This window comes from Taeniopygia guttata, chromosome 1A, assembly GCF_048771995.1.
Source record: "Taeniopygia guttata chromosome 1A, bTaeGut7.mat, whole genome shotgun sequence".
NCBI lineage: Eukaryota > Metazoa > Chordata > Aves > Passeriformes > Estrildidae > Taeniopygia > Taeniopygia guttata.
The window spans coordinates 59316596-59336563 of record NC_133025.1 but is presented as its reverse complement, the minus strand read 5'-3'; the positions used below and the strand labels follow the sequence as shown (position 1 = coordinate 59336563).

The 19968-nt window shown below is 46.5% G+C and overlaps 1 protein-coding gene across 1 annotated transcript in view; it reads left to right on the top strand.

The window, feature by feature from the left end:
• LOC116806645 (nuclear pore membrane glycoprotein 210) overlaps positions 1-19968 on the top strand; it is a 47090-nt gene that overhangs the window by 8741 nt on the left and 18381 nt on the right. Inside the window, 13 exon segments of the mRNA XM_072923632.1 lie at positions 516-612; positions 3074-3224; positions 3558-3690; positions 4426-4584; positions 5042-5110; positions 5405-5511; positions 7112-7252; positions 8437-8574; positions 11245-11400; positions 16203-16401; positions 16978-17123; positions 18007-18228; positions 19448-19621. Of these exon segments, the coding sequence (XP_072779733.1) occupies positions 516-612; positions 3074-3224; positions 3558-3690; positions 4426-4584; positions 5042-5110; positions 5405-5511; positions 7112-7252; positions 8437-8574; positions 11245-11400; positions 16203-16401; positions 16978-17123; positions 18007-18228; positions 19448-19621 (1892 nt within the window).

Genomic DNA, 19968 nt, shown 5'->3' with positions numbered 1-19968 from the left:
GACACACCATTTAGGCTTACAAGAGTCAGTGCATTTGTGAATGCATTGTTATTTAATAGGAGAAGAAAACTTCTGTTTTTTGTAGCATCAGAAAAAGAGCCATGGTCTGATATGAATTCCATGCTTACAACAATCAAGTTTTGTGCACACACAACACTCCAAGCAAGGGAGCTTTAGAACAGCTACTGAAGGGAAATAATGTGTCAAGCTGCTATAAAAGGTGGAATTAACTGTTTTGGTTACTGTGCCCATCCCACCTGTGTTTGTAAACTGTGAGTGTCAGGTGAAGTATGGTAGTATGGTGATATGTTAATAATGAAAAGTAAATTTGTTTTTGTCCTATGTGCAGTGCTGGATTTGTGGCTTGGTGTTGTGCAAATTCAAGGGTACTTCCTGATTCTTCTTGTAGGGATAAAATAGAGAAATTTCCCAGGCAAATAGGTCATGGTTTATGTTCCAGGAAGACTCTATGCTCATTCTCTATTTTTATTTTAATCTGGTTGTTTGATTTGTAGGAAACACTTTCAGCACTTTGGCAGGGTTGGTGTTTGATTGGACAGTGGTGAAGGACCCAGAGGCTTATGGCTTCTCAGATTCCCACAACACTCTACGGTAAAGTAATTTCCTTTGGTCTCAAAAGTTGGTTCAGTCTGATGTGTAAAAAATACTTCCCCACATCTAGCCAGTTTACTGAACTGGTGCCTAAAATTATAATGTTAAGGGTCAGTTGTTTCAGTTTGGGTTTTTTTAACCTACTCAGCAGCCTGGGCACTTTGTTCTCTGTTTAATTGAAATGATAAGTGTCAGTGAGCAGCTCTGGTAGCTCTGATGCAATAATTAGAAATAAACAGATGCAGTTGTTGATCTTTCTGAAACATCTCATGCAGAAGGAAGATTTACCAGTAAGATTGTTATCTCAGGATTTCTGCAGAGTTTTATTTTTCACTTTTGAAGGGAAAAAAGTCACTTTCCATTTCAGAAAGGAGCTCTCTGAGCCTTAAGAGTTTCAGGTGTCAGTGGACACTTAGTTCTGGTGTTGAAATAGGAGGATTCCTTGTGGGGAAACCAGTTTTCCTACAGAGCAGAATGGTTAACAGCCAACTTCCATCCTCAAACTGACACTCCAAATACGCTGCAGGTGGGATGGGGGAGCCAGCAAGACTTTGCTCCTGGGCAAACACAAACTAATTTTGCAGCCTTAGAGAAGCAGCGTTGGCTGGGGAAAGCCTGCTAAGCCCATAATGCACCTGAAGCTGCAGGTACAAGTGAGAGCCAGAATGAATGGCTTAGTGGGACTGGATATCCCAAGTCCTGGTACATATGGAGCTTTTTTTGTCAGTATAACTATTTGCTGATGTGATTTTAACCAAACTAATATTGATATATACTCTACTGTTAGCATAACTATGATACCATAGAAATGTTCTACAAGTGGTACAGCTTTGCAAAATAAATCATAAATTGTCAGGAATATGTTAATATCCATAACTGTTCTCCATATGGCTCCCCTGACTTTTCTCTGAACGTGCACATGAAGCCAAGCAGATCATGTGCATACAGAAGGTGACACCCTGTGAAACATGCTCCTTGTGGAATTGTGTTATTATATGTTCTATTATGTATAAGGTCATTCCATGTATCCCCCCCGCACTCTGTAAGTGACCCCCCGGGTTCTCCCATTTCCCCCCGCGGTCTGCCTTCCCGAGGAAGTGCTTAGTCACTTTGTTTACGTCTCTCAGACCATCTGTCAGCCATGCGGCGGGGTCGAGAGACGACCGGGCACCCTTCCATCTGTCCATCTCCCATTGGACCCCTGCACCCCACTATCCCCAAGTCCCCCCGTGGCGTTATCTCATTGGCCGCCCCGGGTTTCCCCTATCCCGTACTTATAGAGCCGGTTGGGGACGCCCCGGTGCTTTTTCTCCCGCCTGGCCCCGACTGCTGCTGCTGCCCGACCCGCGGGCTTTTTCTCCCGCCTGGCCCCGACTGCCGCTGCTGCCCGGCCCGCCGCCTCTTCTCCCGCCGGATCCCTGCGTGCTGCCGCGGCTCTCTCTCTCTCTCCCGGCCCCTGACTGCCGCAACCACCGCTGCCTCGGGCGACCGCGGCAGCCTCGGACTGCACCGCGATTGCTGCCACAGCCGAACCGCAGCCGCCGCCGCTTCCGGGATCGCCGCGGCTCCCGCACGTGCCGGCAGCAGCGCCGCGGCTCTGCACACAGCGTCTCTTGGATCGCGGCCAGCGCCGGAGCGCGCCGCCCCGCCCCCGGATCGGCCAGGCGGCACGGACAAACTCGAACTGAGCACGCAGCAGCTTCTCGGTTTTTTCCTCCCCAACCAAGCCATAATAAACCGAGATTTCGCCCGCGGGGGAAAAAGTCTCTCTCCTTTATTCGCCTCGGGACTCGCCTAAGCTCCCAGACCCACGCAGCACCGGCAGTTACCCGCGAGGGTTCGCCGGAAAACACGGAAGTTGCCAGCGCTCCCCCCCCCCTCACAGAGCTAGCTGGGACGAAAAGGGGGACAAGAGAGAGCGCTAAGGCAGCTCCTCTTTCCAAAATTTCCTGGCATTTGCCCATTCATGGCAAATTTTTTCCCTCTCTTTTGCCACTTTTCACTGAAATTTCTAACTGTTACTACAGGTTTTCTGCTTGCAGACTATTTTCATAGTCATTTGTTAAATACCTCCTGGCTTCTTGAGGGAGGTCAGAGCTGCGTTCTGGGTTTGTTGAGCTATTGGTTTTATAAACATAAGCTTTGGGTCTTGCACATCAGTTCTTCTACAATATAGAGAGTTTTTGGAGTCTCACCTACTGAACAAACTGGAGAGGTAATTGTAGACAACATGTGCAGTCTTGTGATAGCTCACAAGCAAGCTTCAGACAAACTTATCTGTCACAGAAATTAGCTGCAGATACCTCAAAGAATGAGTAAAATTTGGATATCTGGTCCCAGGCAAATATCTTAAATTGGCTTAAAAATGGAAGTGGCTGGGAGTAGATGCTGGTGGTGTTTCTCTGTGGGTTTACAAAGGTTGGTTAACAATTTTCTGTTCACTTTGTGATTCACCTTTCAGTATTCTCAAGTTCTTAGAATCCACTTACATCCCACCTTCCTATATATTGGAAATGGAAAAAGTTGATAAGCAAGGAGATACCATTCTGGTGTCTGGAATAAAAACAGGGAGTTCTAAATTAAAGGCAAGACTTCAGGAAAGCATCTATAAGGTAAGATTTCTGGATGTCAGAGGGGAGGACGTATTTCTGAATGTGTGAATGAGCATCTGATTTTCTGTAGTCTCCAGAATGATCTTCATATCGACATGAATTTTTTTCTTCATTCTTGCACTGTGTGCACAGAGCAGATCTCTGTACCATTCACTGTCCCTTGCATTTTGTTGTTACAAAAGTCAAGGTGAAACTGAACAGTCAAATAATAAAAATAAAATTGCAGCAAATAATGTTTTTCGCTTCCAGATTCTAAGTTCCTGCTTCATGGTCTGTTTCAAACACATGAGCTCCTTTTAATGTGGTTACTTTTCTTTCCCCCTCTATCAACAGAATGTACAGCCTGCAGAAGTCAGATTGCTTATTTTGGAAAACATATTTTTAAATCCAACATACGACATTTATCTTCTGGTGGGAACATCAATTCAGTACAGAGTTGAGAAACTGAGGCAAGGGAAGATCACAGGTTTGTTCTATTTTCATTTATTTTTATTTTTTAATGCTTTGTGTGAAGTTTTAACAGCTGAGAAATTTTTAATTGTGTTTAAACTACTATGTTAATGTTTAATACTGTTTTCCTAAGGCACACAGTGATAGAGCTGTTTAGTTCTTTCCGTCAAAAAAATTGTGACTCTTAAGAATACACTCTTGCAGATTTGTCAAGGATGTGGAGACAAGGGTAACTTAAAATGAGAGCTAACTAACACTGTCATTTTAGTTGTTGACAGTCACTAAGGAATTGACTGACTTTCTTGCTTAAATCAAATTTAGATTAGTAACTTTTCTAACAGAAAATGTTTTATTGGCAAATGGATTTGCTCCACAAAGTGAAGCCTTTATAAATGTGGGTTATCTGGCTTTATGCCCATTTCAAAATGCAGTGCCTTGAGTTTTCTCTCCTTTTTTCCTTGTTTCCCTTTCATCTTTTTTTTTCTTTTGAAGCTGGAAAATCAGTTGAATGTTAGGTCGAAATACTGAGATGACATTAGTTGGGAATTGCAGTTTCACAGACATTACATTTGCCAAGAAACTCGTTTTGTGTGTGTGATGTGAGGACAGAAGCACTATTTTTACAAGCCACTAGAAATATTGATTTCATATGTGCACTAGGCATCAGTAAAAAATAATCAGCAATAATTAGCAGCAGATAGCCACTGCCACACCTGCTTTTATTGTTTCCTATGTTTTGTTTTACATCCAGAAATAGCAATGCCATCAGAGCAGTACGAGCTGCAGCTCCAGAGCAACATCCTCCATCCCAAGGGAGATCCCTCCCCACCAGTTGCCAAGCTGGACCAGGCAACATCCACTGTGACTGCATTGCAGCAGGGCCAAACCAACGTCATCCTGGTGCACAAGAGTATCCTTCCTTGGGAATGCTTCTCCAGCCACCACTCTGTGGCAGGAGACAAGCTTTCCACCCTTGGCAACACAGAAGGATCAAGTTATCCTTATTTGTATCGAGAGTCTAGAAATCAGAAGCTGTGGAAAGCAGCACTGCTGTGAATTCAGTCTCAGCACAGCTTCTGATGCCTTGGAATGCTTTACCAAATTAAGTTGGCAAAAGATCACTTAAATCATGTCTGTTCCCCTCAGTCACTGTAGAAATGTATGGGGCTTTATTTAATGTTTACATTTCAGTCCTTATATTCTCTAGTGAGATCTCTCCAAAGTGCTCGCTGTCCTGCAGTGAAGTGGGGAGAATGTTTATTTGCAGTGCACACTTAGCTTTAGAATAGCCAAAGAGTCTTGAGGAGTGCCAGGAGAATGCTGCTCTTGGCTTGTGCTGAACCATGTGTTCCTTGACTGAGCCGCAGGTATCCGCATGCAGGGTGTGTCCTGGCTGCCCAGCAGCACTGTCTGTGTGGTAGCTCCTGCATATTTGGGTTGGTACTGCTGCAGTCTTCTGATTGAATAATGCAATTTCTGGCCTTGTTTCTGTGATTTTCATGCTGTATCTCCACGCTTCCGTTCAATGTTAGCTTTCACAGAAAAGGAATTTTATTCATAAAAGTAGCTCAGTGTGAGATAGGTTTTATGTACTTTCTTTTATCTCTGTAGTCAGCAGTTTAAAATAATGAATGTTCATCTGCAGAGTGTGGGCACCAGAAGCAAAATGCTTTTCTCCATTAGATAAAGAGGCTGTTGGTTTGTGCTGTTCAATATTTCCTGTTTTGCAGGATTTACAGTTCATCCAGGTGACAGATGGGTCCTGGAAACGGGCAGACTTTATGAAATTACAGTTGACGTGTATGATAAATCAAGCAATAAGGTGTATTTATCTGATGTAAGTTGAAATGTTTAGATACTTTTCTGTGACTGTCTCCTAAATCCTGACTTGCTTTGGAATTATTTGAGTGATATCTTATTTACATTGAGACAGGACAGTGCAAAGCTTGTGGTTTCTTGCCTCTTCATTTTTTCCTTTGTTTTGTTGTTGTTACTTTTTAAAAATAAAGCCCTCTGGGTGATTCATGTGAAGTTATTGGAGTCTGAAGTGCTGTAGAAAAAAAATGGAAGTTGGGCAATGTCTTTCAGGTTGGATGGGGCTTGGAGCAACCTGAAATCACCCAGTGCCACCCCTGCCATGGGCAGGGACACCTTCCACTGTCCCAGGCTGCTCCCAGCCCCAGTGTGCAGCCTGGCCTTGGGCACTGCCAGGGATCCAGGGGCAGCCAGCTGCTCTGGGCAGCTTGTGCCAGGGCCTGCCCACTCTCACAGGGAAGAGCTTCTTCCTTAATTCTATATACTAGGTACCAAAACCACACAATTCTTAAACTGCAGAGGAAACAAAATTTAAATAATTCAGTTGCGACAAGAAAAATTTTATTGAATTACTGCTTTTGAGAGTATTGGAGCTAGGGGAATATTATTTTGCTGCGTCTCCCCCTCGAATACACGGGAACAAATCCCCTGTGGAGCCCGGCCAGCTGGGCAGTTGGGGTGAGGTGGGCAGAGGGAAGGAACTTCTCCTTGAATCCCAGGGGGCTTGGAGAAGCTCCCACGTGAGTCCAAAGACAAGCTAGTCCCACAAGCAAAGCAAAGGGGCACTCTCCCTCAGGATTAGTTCCAAAGTTTAATGAGGGCCTGGAGAGATCCCAGGCCACATCTGACCTTGAAGGGAATCCAGAGCAAAAGAGAAAGTGTCCCCGCCCAGACCGGCCAGATATAGGGGGGTGGGGAAAACCTGACCAGCCAAAGGGGGAAGGACATGGGAGTGGCTCTCTGGGGGCCAGGCCTCAGAGTGACCACTGAGGCGGGGGTGAGGGAGGAGTCCCAGCCAAGGTCCAGTTACCTGGTGACCCTGGGAGAAGTATCTGGACAAAGGGGAATGGTCAGCAGGTGATGGACACATCACCTGAGAGGAGACAGGGGGATGAGTTGGGGTTTGATGGACATACAGGTACTGATGGGAAAGCTGGAATGAACCAAACAGATACAAAGAGGGGATATACAGTGCAAACACAACTCTACATCATTTTATTTGCCCATAATAGCTTTTTGGGATACAGATCTGAGTTTGAGCTAGAGCTCAGTAGTGTGCCTTTGAGACAGTATATTCATGTGTTCTTTTTTGTTGAAGAAGGAAAAAATTAGAAAAATACTGTAAAACATTAATTATTTAGTTGTATAAATATGGGTACTTTAATGTTAAATTACATGTTGCTGGTAATTTAAAAATAAACATTCTGTGTAGTTAATGTCTCTAAAGGTAAAATCTTACTGAAAGACTGAAACTTCCACAGGGAGAGTTCTAATCAGTTTCAGCAGCATGTCTTTGAACTGTGTTATTAAACATTTGCTTACTGACTTGTATGTTTAGGTCTTTCTGTCCTCCACTGATGTCAGTCACCTGTGGCAATTTCTGTTTCATGTTTTGGTTTTAGAATATCTGAATTACTACAGAGCTGTCCGGAGAACACTTTGAGGTGCTGCAGTCCTCTCTGAATGGGTCCTATCATTATGTGATGGCTGTAAAGGCAGGTCAGACCACGATTGATGCTGCACTGACATCAGTAGTTGACCAGGTGTGTCTTTGTGAAAACTCCTCTGCTTCACTGGTAGGCCTAAAAATATTTGAGCTGTGCAGTAGTGACTTCCTAGCAAAAGGAAACCTAAGAATTACATGGGTCTGAGCTGTCTTTGTTTGAACAGATTAAGAACCAAATTCTAAAATCCTTTCTTCATGAAAACTGTCAATTGAGTCTAAAGAGGATTTGCTTAAATTAAAGACTGTGGGATTTTGCTCCCGAGCATGTGGCAAACTCCTGTTAGGGCAGTAGTGCACAGCACTGATTTCTTTTCTTGTGGCAGATCCTTGTGCTGGGCAAGGGGCCTCTCACAGGCTGAGGGAATTTTACACTTTATTGTGGTAGGATCATCACTCATACCCTGACCTTGTTCTGCAGTCAGTTAGATTGGGGAAGTTTGCTATCAATTGGTAAGTGACCTTAAACTCTGGAATGACAATTTGCCAAACGTATCAGCCTGCACATTTCTCCAAATTAATATTCATTAACTTTCTGCTGGTTGGGCAGGCTGCTGAATGTATGGCTAACTAGGGCGCGTGGTGTGGAAGTGAATTGCTTTTGCTTGAAAATTAAACACTTGAACCCATTTGCTGTAAAATCAATTTAGTGATTCCTTGAGCAGGATTTAGTAGCTCCTTCAATGTGATACACCTCAGTCATTTTCTGTGTCAGAGATGTTCTCTTCAGTGGAAGAGCATCCCTTGAGAGTTGTTTTTCCCTCAGAACTGCAGCAACACCGTGTTGTGCCAGAGGGTCGTAGCACTGCAGTGACAGCAGAGCTGTGAAGGCCAATGTTTGGGAGGGAGGGCTGAGCAAGGGTGCTTTCAGGCTGAATTTTGTACACAGTGGGATGAGCAAAGAGTAAATATAGGTGTTGAGCCTCCAGATTGGTTCTCCAAGTGAGGTCTCAAAAAAGGAACAATGAAAGAGTATATTTTTTCTTGCCTTTTAAATTAATGTGGGCACCTGGATCTTCATAACAATAGCACTCATTTAGTACAGTGGCACACCTTGCTGCCAGGAGCTATTTGCTCACTAGGAGCTCTGTTCATAAGTGGTCCTAAATAGTTTTCCTTCCTCTCTGAGGTGTTTTCAAGGACATGTCTTTACCTAAGGACTAAACATTAACTCTGGGAAGCTCTGTGGTGCCATTTATAACACCATGGTTTTGCACTTTGCAGGATGGAGGTGTTCATACCTTCCCAGTTCCAGTGAGAAACCAGCAGGATGTGGAGATCTATGTTCCAATATTGCTTGTACCCAGCATTCTGATGTTTCCTTGGCAGCCAAAAGCAGGAGTCTACCAGTACACCATCCAGGTATGCCAAAGAAGTACCCAGCTGCTGGGTGTGTAACTCGGGCAGGCACACTGAGGCCTGACACCACTGAGCTAGGGCTGACTGTGGATACTTCAGGCACAGTGGCATCCAAAATGTAACTTGGAGGAACTTCATGGGACGTTAGTTACAGGAGTTAATATACAGTTTTAAAAAAGCACCAAGAAACCAACAAACATAAAATCCCACTGACTTCTCCTCTTGTCTTCCCTTCCTCTCTCCCTCATGCATGTACCACGCACCTATGCCTGGAATGGTTGGGAATTCCAGGAGCATCCCATATGCAAAGATCCACAGCAATCATTAGAGGCTGCCCTTTGCTGGCAAGGATGGGAAATATGAATGGGAGTGTGAAGTGACTACAAAGAAGGGCATGACAAGATTAATTAGCAGCACTCTGCCAGCCTTGGACATCAGTATTCCTCACTGGCCACACGCCGTGTGCTCCTAATACAAAGTTCCAGGGAGGCAAGGGCCACAGCTTATTTATAGAAGGGATGATTTCCATGTTTACTAGGTGTGTCTTTGCTCCCAAGCTGTCAGTTATTCCTTTTGCTTCATGAAGCAAATGGTTTGTATGCCAGTATCCAGTATCTCCAGTCTAAGCAGGGAAAAGAAAGTTGTGCTTTCTCAGCCCGGGCTCTTATCCCAGGCCAGTGATACCCAGACCCTGCACTCATGTGTTGGATGCACAACTCCTACCTCTCCCTTTTAGCATAAAGTAGTGCTCAGTGTTGGATCTGTGTTAATTAAACTATATGCAAATAGGCAGCAGGACACTTGGTGCCAGGCTCTTCTCCCAGGTAACAAGGGATAGGATGAGAGGAAACATCCTCATGTTTAGATTGGATATTAGACAAAGTTTTTCTCACAGGAAGAGTTGTCAAGCCATGGCATAGGCTGCCCAGGGCAGTGGTGGAAGGGCTCAAAAATTATGGGGTATGGGACCTGAAGACAGTGGTAGATTTGATAATCTCAGAGGTCTTTTACAGCCTTACTGATTCAGTGACTCCATGGAGAGAATCAATCTCACAGGATTAAATTGCATTCTCCAGTGTAAGTCTAAGGGTAGCTACACTGAGTTAAGCCGTGCATAACTCTACTTGTCTGTTCTGTGGGATTAGTTTGGTTTACTTCATGCTATTCCTGACCACACCAGCAGAGTGTGGTAAAAATTCTTAGTACTAAATCTGCATTTGCAGTACTTCATAATTCTGCTGGAGTTTTCCCAGTAAAGGAAAGGAAATGTGGTTTTGTTTCCTACCTCTTTCACAGTTCTGTTCTCACCTTATCTTGCATATATAATGAAGTATTTCACTAGAGAACATTCCTTCATGGTACTGCAATAATTGTCTTGCTGTTCTTACTTTACTCTGATGTTTTTCTATAAAAACATAGAAACTTTTTTCTTCCAAGATTTAAATTTTGCTGAAACTGAGACCTTTCTTCTAGCCTCTAGATTCCACAATACAACTGGTCGACAGCATACACACAGCTCAACTGTTCCTGCCTCTCCATCAGAGTTTGCCTCCCACTGCATAGCTTCAGTCAGGCTATTTCAAATGGGCGAATAAAGTTTTTCTGAAAATAAATTGAAAGGGATTTTTGGATCTAGCCAAATTCTGTTTATAGCCGAAGTAAATCCCTCCAGATGGTACCAGAATGCCTGGCAGGTTTTCCTTTGGCAGCTGTCTGGTTTGTTGGGGGTTGCTGTGTTCATATTTGTGCCAATGAGATGGTTTCTGTTGCCCTCCTTCGGCGCACGCATGAGAAGTGCAGTGCAGCTGTGCGAGGTGGGCACCTGGAGGTTCCTGGGGAGGGCACTGCTCCCAGGTAGCAGTGTGGAGCTCCCTGCCAGGCTCTGGCTAATGGTGAAGCTGCATGGGAAGCTGCTTTACCCTTCCTCTCCTCAGTGCATACTGACTGTCAGAGACAGAAAGTGTAGTGAGGCGTCTGGGGTTTATGGCAGGGACCTGAGACTTCATAGTTATTAAGAATTGGGTATTTCTGTTTTATGTTTTCTGCTCATCTCCCTGTTTCAGCTGAAACACCTTTACAAATATGCTGAGCCCTTGGATTCTTTCAGCCTTTCTCACCACATCCCATGCATCTCCTGTAACACGCCTCTGCCTGTTTATTTGTCTGTGTCCTTCTGTAATCAGATTGTGCATGTGCTCCAAGAAAGGAAGAAGGGAAATGACCCTCCTCTTCATTTCCTTTTTTTTCTCTTTCCCTGGTAAAAATTACTAGCTAAGCCCCTACATAATTTAGATTTGTTTGTTTTCCACACTGTCCCTCTAGAGAAGATTTATCACCTTGTTCATTTTTAATTATGAAATAGGTTAAAGGAAATGCTGAGGAAGTTAAAGAAATTAAAACAATATACATTTTAAAATGGCTCCAGTGTTCACCCGTGTTTTACTGTGATGGAACTTTTGACATTTGTTTTGGTGTGTGAAAGAAGCTGAAATTTAAATGAAAGGTAGAAATCTTCTCATCTCTCTATTGCTTATTAAGTTCTGAGGTGTTATTTTATTTGTATGTCCTATTCTCAGTGCATTCCTGGTTTTCACGCAAGATATCCAAAGCTGTGGAATGTGAAAACCATGTACTTGATTAAATGTTTGAAAGATTTTTCCCTCTGTATTTTAGGCTCAGGGTGGAAGTGACAACTTCAGCTGGTCCTGTTCTAACCAGGCAGTAGCTACAGTGACCGTGAAAGGAGTGCTGAGCACGGGGAGCGATGCTGGGGTCAGCATTATTCAGGCGTTCAACGTGCAGAATCCGCTGCTGTATGGTGAAATGAAGGCAAGAGATTAATTGTTCAGTGCTTGTTCTTGAATGTGGCTTTTGGAAAGAGCAAAGACACTGAGAATGCCATAGGCAATCCCCTTCCACTTCCTGCCCTGTGGCAGGTTAAGTGATCTGTTTCAGTTTGTGCTTTAGGGAATCCAGCACTGTCCAGTGCATTAACTTGACTCCCATTTTTGCCCCTTCCTGATTTCCTTGGCAAGCCTTTTTCCCTGTTGGAAGTTTTAAGTGCAAGAAGGAAATGGTAATTAACTCCTGGCCTGGCCATCTAGGCAGACAAGCCAAACTAAAAAGTCATTCTGTAGGGTGATAGGAGGGTGTTCTCCCTTGATACCAAAGGGTGACAGATTGTTATCAGGATGTACAAGGAAATTTCTGTCTGGAGAAGTACCTGAACTGAGCACTGTGCTGCAGACGGACTGCAAATACCTGAGTTGGCCAAGAAAAAACAGTACTTTAGGAAAATTAGGAGAAAATGGCAATAAAAAACATAGCTCCTAAGAGGGATTTTGTGGTGTCCCTGCAGACCATCCCTTGTTCTTAGGTCCTGGTGGTCAGTGTGTGTGGTTTGGAGTGAGGAGAATGCAGGAACAGTACATCTGGTGGCCCCAAAGGGAGGGGTGTGACATTAATTAAAATCTGTTCAGAATTTAGCTTACACACTCGCTCTGAAATAATTCTCTGAACAGCCTAAGATGCTGCTTTTTAGCAGTGCAACAGTTACCATCTGGAGACACAGGGAGGAAGATTTTTTCAGTTAAAACTTCTTATCCTCAAACATAAGTCAAAGCCTGAAGAGAGAAAGAAACCTTCTGACCATGTGAGCTTTCAGAGCAGTGTATTGCACAATCTGAATAGGTTATTTTTGAATGCTTTTTTTCCTGTGTTAGGAGCTGCTTTCTGTGTGGAACAGCTCTTCAGAGTTCTGTTTACTGTGGTAGGTAAGGGACAGGCGAGCGGAAGATTACGGGGTGTCACGGAAAGACAGACCCATCCCCCTCTCTCTCTCCCCCATGCTATCTTCTAACTCCAGAAGCCTCAGAAGAATGCAGCCACACCTGCCCTGGTAAAATTCCACTACCCGACAAACCCCTAAGACCCCCAACCCCCCTCTGACGTAGCAAAGACCCCTAAAAACTATTTAAACCCACGAGATAGGATAATAAACGCTTTTCAACCGTCTGCCATATTGGTGTCTGCGTCTGTTGATTAGCCCGAGCAGCTCGGCCGAGACCAGGCTGCCGTGCTGTTCCCTGAACCAGGTCCCTGGTTGTCTTTTATAAAGGCAACATACTGGTGCCGAAACCCGGGACAAAAGAAGAAAAAAAAAAGGAAAAATTTGCCCGGCTGACGGGATACACCTAGACAGAAGCAGCGGCCGGAACGGTCGGACCGTATCTAGGCGTAGGGGAGACGTCCCCGGGGCCCGCGAGCGTCATGGACAGCGTCGCATGGGCCGTGAGTATGAAGCAATGGAATATCGCGTTTAAGCTCAGGGATTTTATCTTGCTATAGCAAGGCTGCCTGAGCTTGGAGCAACCGAATGCTCAGTGGATGCTATGCATCCGGGAATATGGGAACAGTGTACAGCCACGCTAGCCGGGGAGGCGAAATCCTCAGACAGTGGCAAGAGCGTTACGGCACGGGGCAAAGTAGAAAAAACCCCGCGCAAGGCAATAGAAAAGCAAGAGACGCAGAGTGCAGTGCGTACGTGTTTATTAGTTAGATCCGGGCTCGGGACGGGAGCGAAAGCGCAGACCGTCCCTGAGGAGGGTCCACCCGGGACCGGAGACCCGGAGGGGCTCAGCGCGGCACCCCCTCCCCCGGATCAGAGCGCAGCCCGGCCCCGCCGCGGAGCTGAGCCCAGCCCAGCCCGGCAGAGGCAGCGCAGCCCCCGGGGCGGCGCGTTCCGAGTGGCGCGGACCCGCTCCCGCCGGAGCGTGTTCCGAGCGGCGCGGCTCCGCTCCCGCCGGGACCCGGACCCGCCCGCGGCTCCGCGCCGCTTCCCCGCCGGCGTGCCGAGCGGAGCGGCACCAAGCCCCGCCGCAGAAACCCCCCAAGACACCCCCGCCGCGGAAAACCCCCGGGAAACCCCCGCCGCAAAAAAACCCCAAGAAACCGCAGCTTCCCGAACCGTCCCGCCGCCGCCGCCGATCAGAGGTCCGTTGCCGGAAGCGCAGCCGCGCGCGGAGCGCTTTTGGCGGGGGCTGGCGGAGGAGGCCCGAGACGCAGAGGCCGCGGCCCGGGAAGGCACGGCAGCGTGGCCATGCTGCCGCCTTGAAAATGGCGCCGAGGGCAGCAGAGAGGGGCGAGGCGCAGGCGGTCCCGGCGCGAAAACTCAGAAACCGCGCGATCTTGGGAACGCGCGTGCGCAGAAGAAAGGGGCGGAGAGCGGCTCAGGGCACAGAGCCAATCAGCGGCCGCGCCAGGCGCCGCCACCATATAAGGGAAAAACCACCCCCCGCGAAGGGCGCGGCGAGCCCGGGGGGCGGGAGCGGCCCCTCCCCCGCGGAGAGGAGCGAGCTCGAAGCCGAATAAAACGGCGCGGAGCCCCGGAAGTGCCCTGGCATTTGACTTCCGGTGCGGAGCCTGGCAACGGCTCTGCCGGCTCGGAGGAGCCGGTGAAAGCCGGCCGGGACTCTAAAACGAAGAGAACAAAGCCATCGCGATTCAAAACAAAACCGAATAGAGTTCTAAGCCGCACCGAAAAACAGTCACAATACCCCTTAGAGCTGCGGAAAAAAGAGCATCTCGCCAAAAAATGCAGGTCCCAACCCCCGGACACACGGGGGGGGTGGGGGGGGGGGGGGAGCGCGCGGGCGAACTCAGCCCCCTCCCACTGCAAGCGGCGCCCGTGCCACAGAGTCAGCAAGAGACGCCCCGATACGGGACCCCGGGGTAACCCTGGCCATGAAAGTGGGGAGAAAGCCCCCGGGGATGTGTGGGACGTGCTGCCTCTGTAGCAGTCGGGACCCCCACGTGGTGAGACTATGAGAGCCACTGCTGCACACCACTGCTACCAACCGAACCTGACCCTCAAAACAAAACTAATAAGAGGTTGTAAGTTCTGTTTGCAGGACATGCTTGTGGACCGTCCCCGTGACACAGACACCCCTCCTCCAGAAAGAGATGACAGACCACCAAACTGCCAGACAACACCTGAGAATCCCACAGTAGTGAAATCCAAACATGCACAGTGTCTTTCTTCATGCAATTTTGCTGTTTAAAAGCTTGTGGCCAAAAAAACAAGCTAGCCCAAGCCACTACCCTCATCAGCTATTTAAGTAGGTCGTGCAACAAGTAACAAGGTACTCAAAAAAGTCACCATAATAAATACCCCATCCTTCGTGTTCCACATAGCCAGCCTGTTTAGAAGCTACCTTACTAACCCTAAATGAAACCAAATCAAACCTGACTAACCCCTATTAGTTTTGCTATGATATTAAACCCCCTTTTCTACGAAAGCAATGCTTTAGATACCCCCTTCAGTTACTCCACAACCAGTACCCCCCACCAGTACAAGTGAGACACTCCCCACAGAAAACCAATAAGTAAATAGTCCCATCCACATTTAAGATGTAAATTTGCCAGAAACCCAGAATGAATCCTTATATGTTCCTTGCCAAGTTTAATAACTCTATCGATTTCTGTGTTCAAGTTCTGATTGTTTCTAAAGTCCTACATCACTCAGACGAAGAGGTATACCACCTTCTCGAAGAACCTAACAGACTCCACAAAAAAAAAATCATCACAGGTATAACCATCGCAATGCTGCTTGGCCTAAGAGCAGCTGACACAGCCACGAGTGTCTCAGCCATCGCAACCCAACAACACAGACTCTCTCAACTGCAAATAACCATCAACGAAGACCTGCAGAAGATCAAAAAATCCACCTCCTACCTAGAAAAATCAGTCTCTTCGCTTTCAGAAGTAGTTTTAAAAAAAAATCTACCCAAATCTACTAAACCACCCTTTCCTTAACAAGTTGCAAGTTTGTACCTCACTCCAGTGCCTATACCTACGACTACCTCATTTTGTATGTAATAAGGAGGGGGGAGATGTGGTAGGTAAGGGACAGGCGAGCGGAAGATTACGGGGTGTCACGGAAAGACAGACCCATCCCCCTCTCTCTCTCCCCCATGCTATCTTCTAACTCCAGAAGCCTCAGAAGAATGCAGCCACACCTGCCCTGGTAAAATTCCACTACCCGACAAACCCCTAAGACCCCCAACCCCCCTCTGACGTAGCAAAGACCCCTAAAAACTATTTAAACCCACGAGATAGGATAATAAACGCTTTTCAACCGTCTGCCATATTGGTGTCTGCGTCTGTTGATTAGCCCGAGCAGCTCGGCCGAGACCAGGCTGCCGTGCTGTTCCCTGAACCAAGTCCCTGGTTGTCTTTTATAAAGGCAACAGTTTACTGACCTCAGTGAGTAAGTTTTTAGTAGTAGTAGTTTTAGGAGTAGTTAATCCACACAGATTACAGCTTTAATTCTCTCCCATATAGTTTGGTATCCTGAAGCCAGTTGCAGAAGTAGTTAAGATCCTGCAAATAAAAGCTGTGATTGCTATGAAATCTCTGGTCTGAGGTAGATTCTTTAATGGACAATAAACCTCTCCCAGCTGGTGATGATACCCCCTGGCGATAGCACACCACAGTCCGCACTTCAAAGTCAGTAAAGCAGAAGAGAGAATGACAGGAGCAGCAGTAAAAGGGAAGCTCACCAAGCTGCTGTGGGCTTGGGCTGGCGTGGAGCAGAGCAGTGACCCAGCCTGTCCCTGTTCCTTCCCTGGCAGGTGTACGTGAGCGAGCCCAGCGCCATGGAGTTCACTTCCTGCCAGGTGAAGGCACACGTGGGGCAGGTGCTGGAGCTGCCCCTGAGGATCAGTGGCCGGACCAGCGTGGACAGGGGCGAGCTGGTCCCCCTGAGTGACTGCTCACAGCTGGAGCTGGGGGTGGAGCTGGAGAACCCTGGCGTGTTCAGCCCACTTGAAGGTGCTTTAACTCCCTCCCTGGTTTGGAAGTTAAATTGGTGACAGGTCACACCTCTCCCAAGTCACACTTCTCCCTTAAATCACTGATTCATAGTTCTGTACAGTATCCCCACAGAACTGCCAACCTCAGAGGGGAGGGGGTCTGAGTAGTTTTATGTTGAGGATATATCTGCTTTTTTATGCAGAATGGTTTGATATGGAGAGACCTTAAAAGTTCTTCCGGCCCCACCCTCTGCAATGGGCAAGGACACATTTCACCTGTCCCAGGCTGCTCCAAGCCTTGTCCAGCCTGGCCTTGGACACTTTCAGGGATCCAGGGGTAGCCACAGCTTCTCTGGGCACCCTGTGCCAGAGCCCTACCACTCTCTCAGCCAAGAATTCTTTCCCAATATCCTATCTAAACCTTTTCTCGTTCAGTTTGATGCCGTTCTCCCTTGTCCTGTCCCTACATGTCCTTGTAAAATGTTCTCTCCATCTTTCTGGTAGGCAGCCTTCAAACAGCTGTGTTGAATTTGATGAACAAGCCTGGGCATTTCTTTCCAAATAAGCTCTTGTATATTTTTAATTTATCTGACAGGAAGACTTAAGCCAACTGCTGATTTTTGCAGTGGAGTGAGACTGAAGGCTGAATTTCAGGGGTACACCAGGCTGGTGGTTGTGTACACCCACCGGCACGTGTGCCTCAGTGCCAGCATCGCCATCGCCACTTATCTCCTGCTGAGAGTGAGTCTGCTTCCTCTGCTCCTGGAGAGATCCAGGATCCAGCACTGAAGCACCTTTACATGAGAGGGAGCAGGTTATGCAAGGAATAAGTTTGAAAAACTGAGGTGGGTGGGTTTACATTCCACCACTGGCTGGTTCAGTGAAGAAAATAAGAAAGAAGCTGAGTCCAGGGTCAGTAGATGGAAATACAGAAGAGGCTGCTTTGTTGCCTCATCTGCAGAAGCCTAGCACTGACTGCAGGCTGAAGTCTGAGTATTTCACATAGCTTTCCTCAATATGGAAAAAATGTGAGTGCAAATACTACAGATTTGTGTTTATAATGAATGTAATATGATGTTGTGAAACACAAACTGGAAAGGTTTTTGTGCACTAAATGTCGGGTTAACTGCTGTGGTGGTGAACAGCACAGGCTGTCCCAGGGATGCACATCAGTGCAGAATTTGTTAGACAGGTTTGAAGTAAAACTTGTGTAGGAGAATAACTACATACACAGAATTGCTCTGGAGAGAGCACTGGCAAGTGAAAGTACAATTTGATGTAATTTCATCCATTTTAAATACTTCTTTAAAAGTATAGCAGAATACTATCTCTCTGTGCTCAGAAGAATATATTAAGGGTCTCCCTTTTGCTGTAATTCTTCGTGAGAGACATGTGATTAAAATGCAGCTAAAACTTGTCTTTGGATCCGTTGCTTCCTTTGAATCTAATCCAGCTGGACAGAATCCTTGTGGATTTTGGTGCAGCTCTGTTTTTCACTAAGTGTGCTGACAAACCACTGCATGGGAGAAATCACAGCCTTATCCAAGTAGAGCTGTTCCATTCAGAAGGAGGTTTATTTTGCAGAGCACAACCAAACAATTTTCAATTAATGAATTGATTACAGGCTATTCATCCACCATCAGTCGTTTTAGTGACTTTGGGTTCCTCTAAGGATATGTTGTTTGAAGGAGGACCGAGGCCATGGGTCCAAGAACCTTCCAAGTTCTTCAGGAACATTGCTGCTGAGGATGCAGAAAGCATTGCCTCCTCTTTACTTGAACTTCCCACACCTCGAAACAGCAACTAGCACCGGGTTAGGGTGCTGTGCAGGAGCCTGGGAGAGCAGGTGAGTGCCAGAAGGGCTTGCTGTTGCCCTCCATCAGGTGCTGAGAACTGGCTCCAGACAGATTTATGGTGCCATATGCCTGTTACGTAGCTAGATGCTTTTATAATGAGCCAGTAAAGAACTTGGGTAAGTACGTCGTTTATGCATTTTGATGCAGATTTTAGAGTGAGGATTTCACAACATTACATTAAAAAGTGGTTTATGATGGGTTTATTGCAGTATAAACCCAAGTTGTGGAAGCCTTATGTTGTGGGATGCATTGAACATCCTAATGAGTGCAGGTTCAGTTTGCATGAACAGGATCAGAGCAGAAGGTTACTGAGCAGGCTGACTTCTCTGTCTGACCTGCTCCTCTTAACTGTGTTACCTTCCAGTGTAATTCTGTTTATTCTAACAAATGGCAGCCCCAGGAATTGACTGCTCTACTCTCTGTGCAGCCTTGGTGAGCATGACTGTGCTCATTTTCCACTTGGTTTTGTTCTCTCCAACATACAGAAGTGATTTCTCCTGCTTTATTCACCCTCCTCAGCCCATGAAGCTTTTAGCTTCAGTATAGTATTCTTCTGCAATTCTGCAAGGCTTAAGCATTTTGGTTGGGCTGCCAAGTTCCACTGATTTCCTCAGTGGACACTTTGCAAAGTGGAGCTGTTCCTGTCAGTGCAGATTCCAAAGGAGAAGGCCTTGGTGTTGATGTGCAGGTCTGTGCAAGGCTGGCTGTCCCCAGCACATCACACCTGCGTGGCTCTGCCCAGCACCAGTGCGTGGGGGGATGGGGCAGGTGACCAGAGCTGTCTCAGCCTTCTCTGGTTTTATATCCACTTCACTTTGCTGAAGGCTAAAAAAGGAGTGTAAAATAAAAGATAAGATGTTTTTAAACACACTGAAGTGACTATAAATGTTGCCTTTGGGCTGTTCTGTTCTCACTCTGCAAAAACACCTGCTGTTTCCTTTCTCAGTTGCATGAGATTTGTTGTTTGAATCAAATTTGATAGTAATGAACATGAACACCGAGGAAAGAGTTCCCAGGAACAGTACTTTCATAGTGATAAAGAATTGTTCTTGAGATGTGCTCCCTCTTTTGCATCTTCCTATGTCTTAATAGTGCTGTAAATCCCCAAGCACTGTATTTTTGCTTTTCATTCTGATATCATTGTGTAACTGAGACTTGGGGAAATACAGCATGCCTGAACTAAACTCTTTCCTCATTTGCTGTTTTCAGGTTATTACCTTAACAGTTGGGAACAGCCCCACAGTCACCAACCCTTTCCCAGTGGTTGAGCCCGCTGCCGTGAAGCTCATCTGTGCTCTCCCTTCCCGGCTGGCTTTGATTCCTGTTTATGGCAGCCCTCAGCTTGCTCTCTCCTGCCCTTTGCTCCAGCAGAGCAAGCAACTGGTAAGCCTGGGAAGTGGCAGGAGAAGAAGGTGTTCTTACAGCTGAAAAATCAGTGTTTGGAGCTCCATGTGTGAAACATGGCAGCTGCTGCAAGAGGAGCAGTAACTGGTGCTGTGGCCACACTGTGCCCTTGGGGGCCCCTGCACAGAGCAGGCTGGGGGAGTCCTGCAGTAAATGGACAATAGATATGTGTAGATTATCAGGCATAAGGAACTTTGCTATTGTGTTTTTCTTCCTAACGGGTGTCGTCACATGTTGGCTGCTGAGTAAGCCACATTTTGTTGTGTTAATATTCCCTGGCAAATGTAAAACTCATCCTCCTTCCCTAAAATGAATAATTTTAAAGA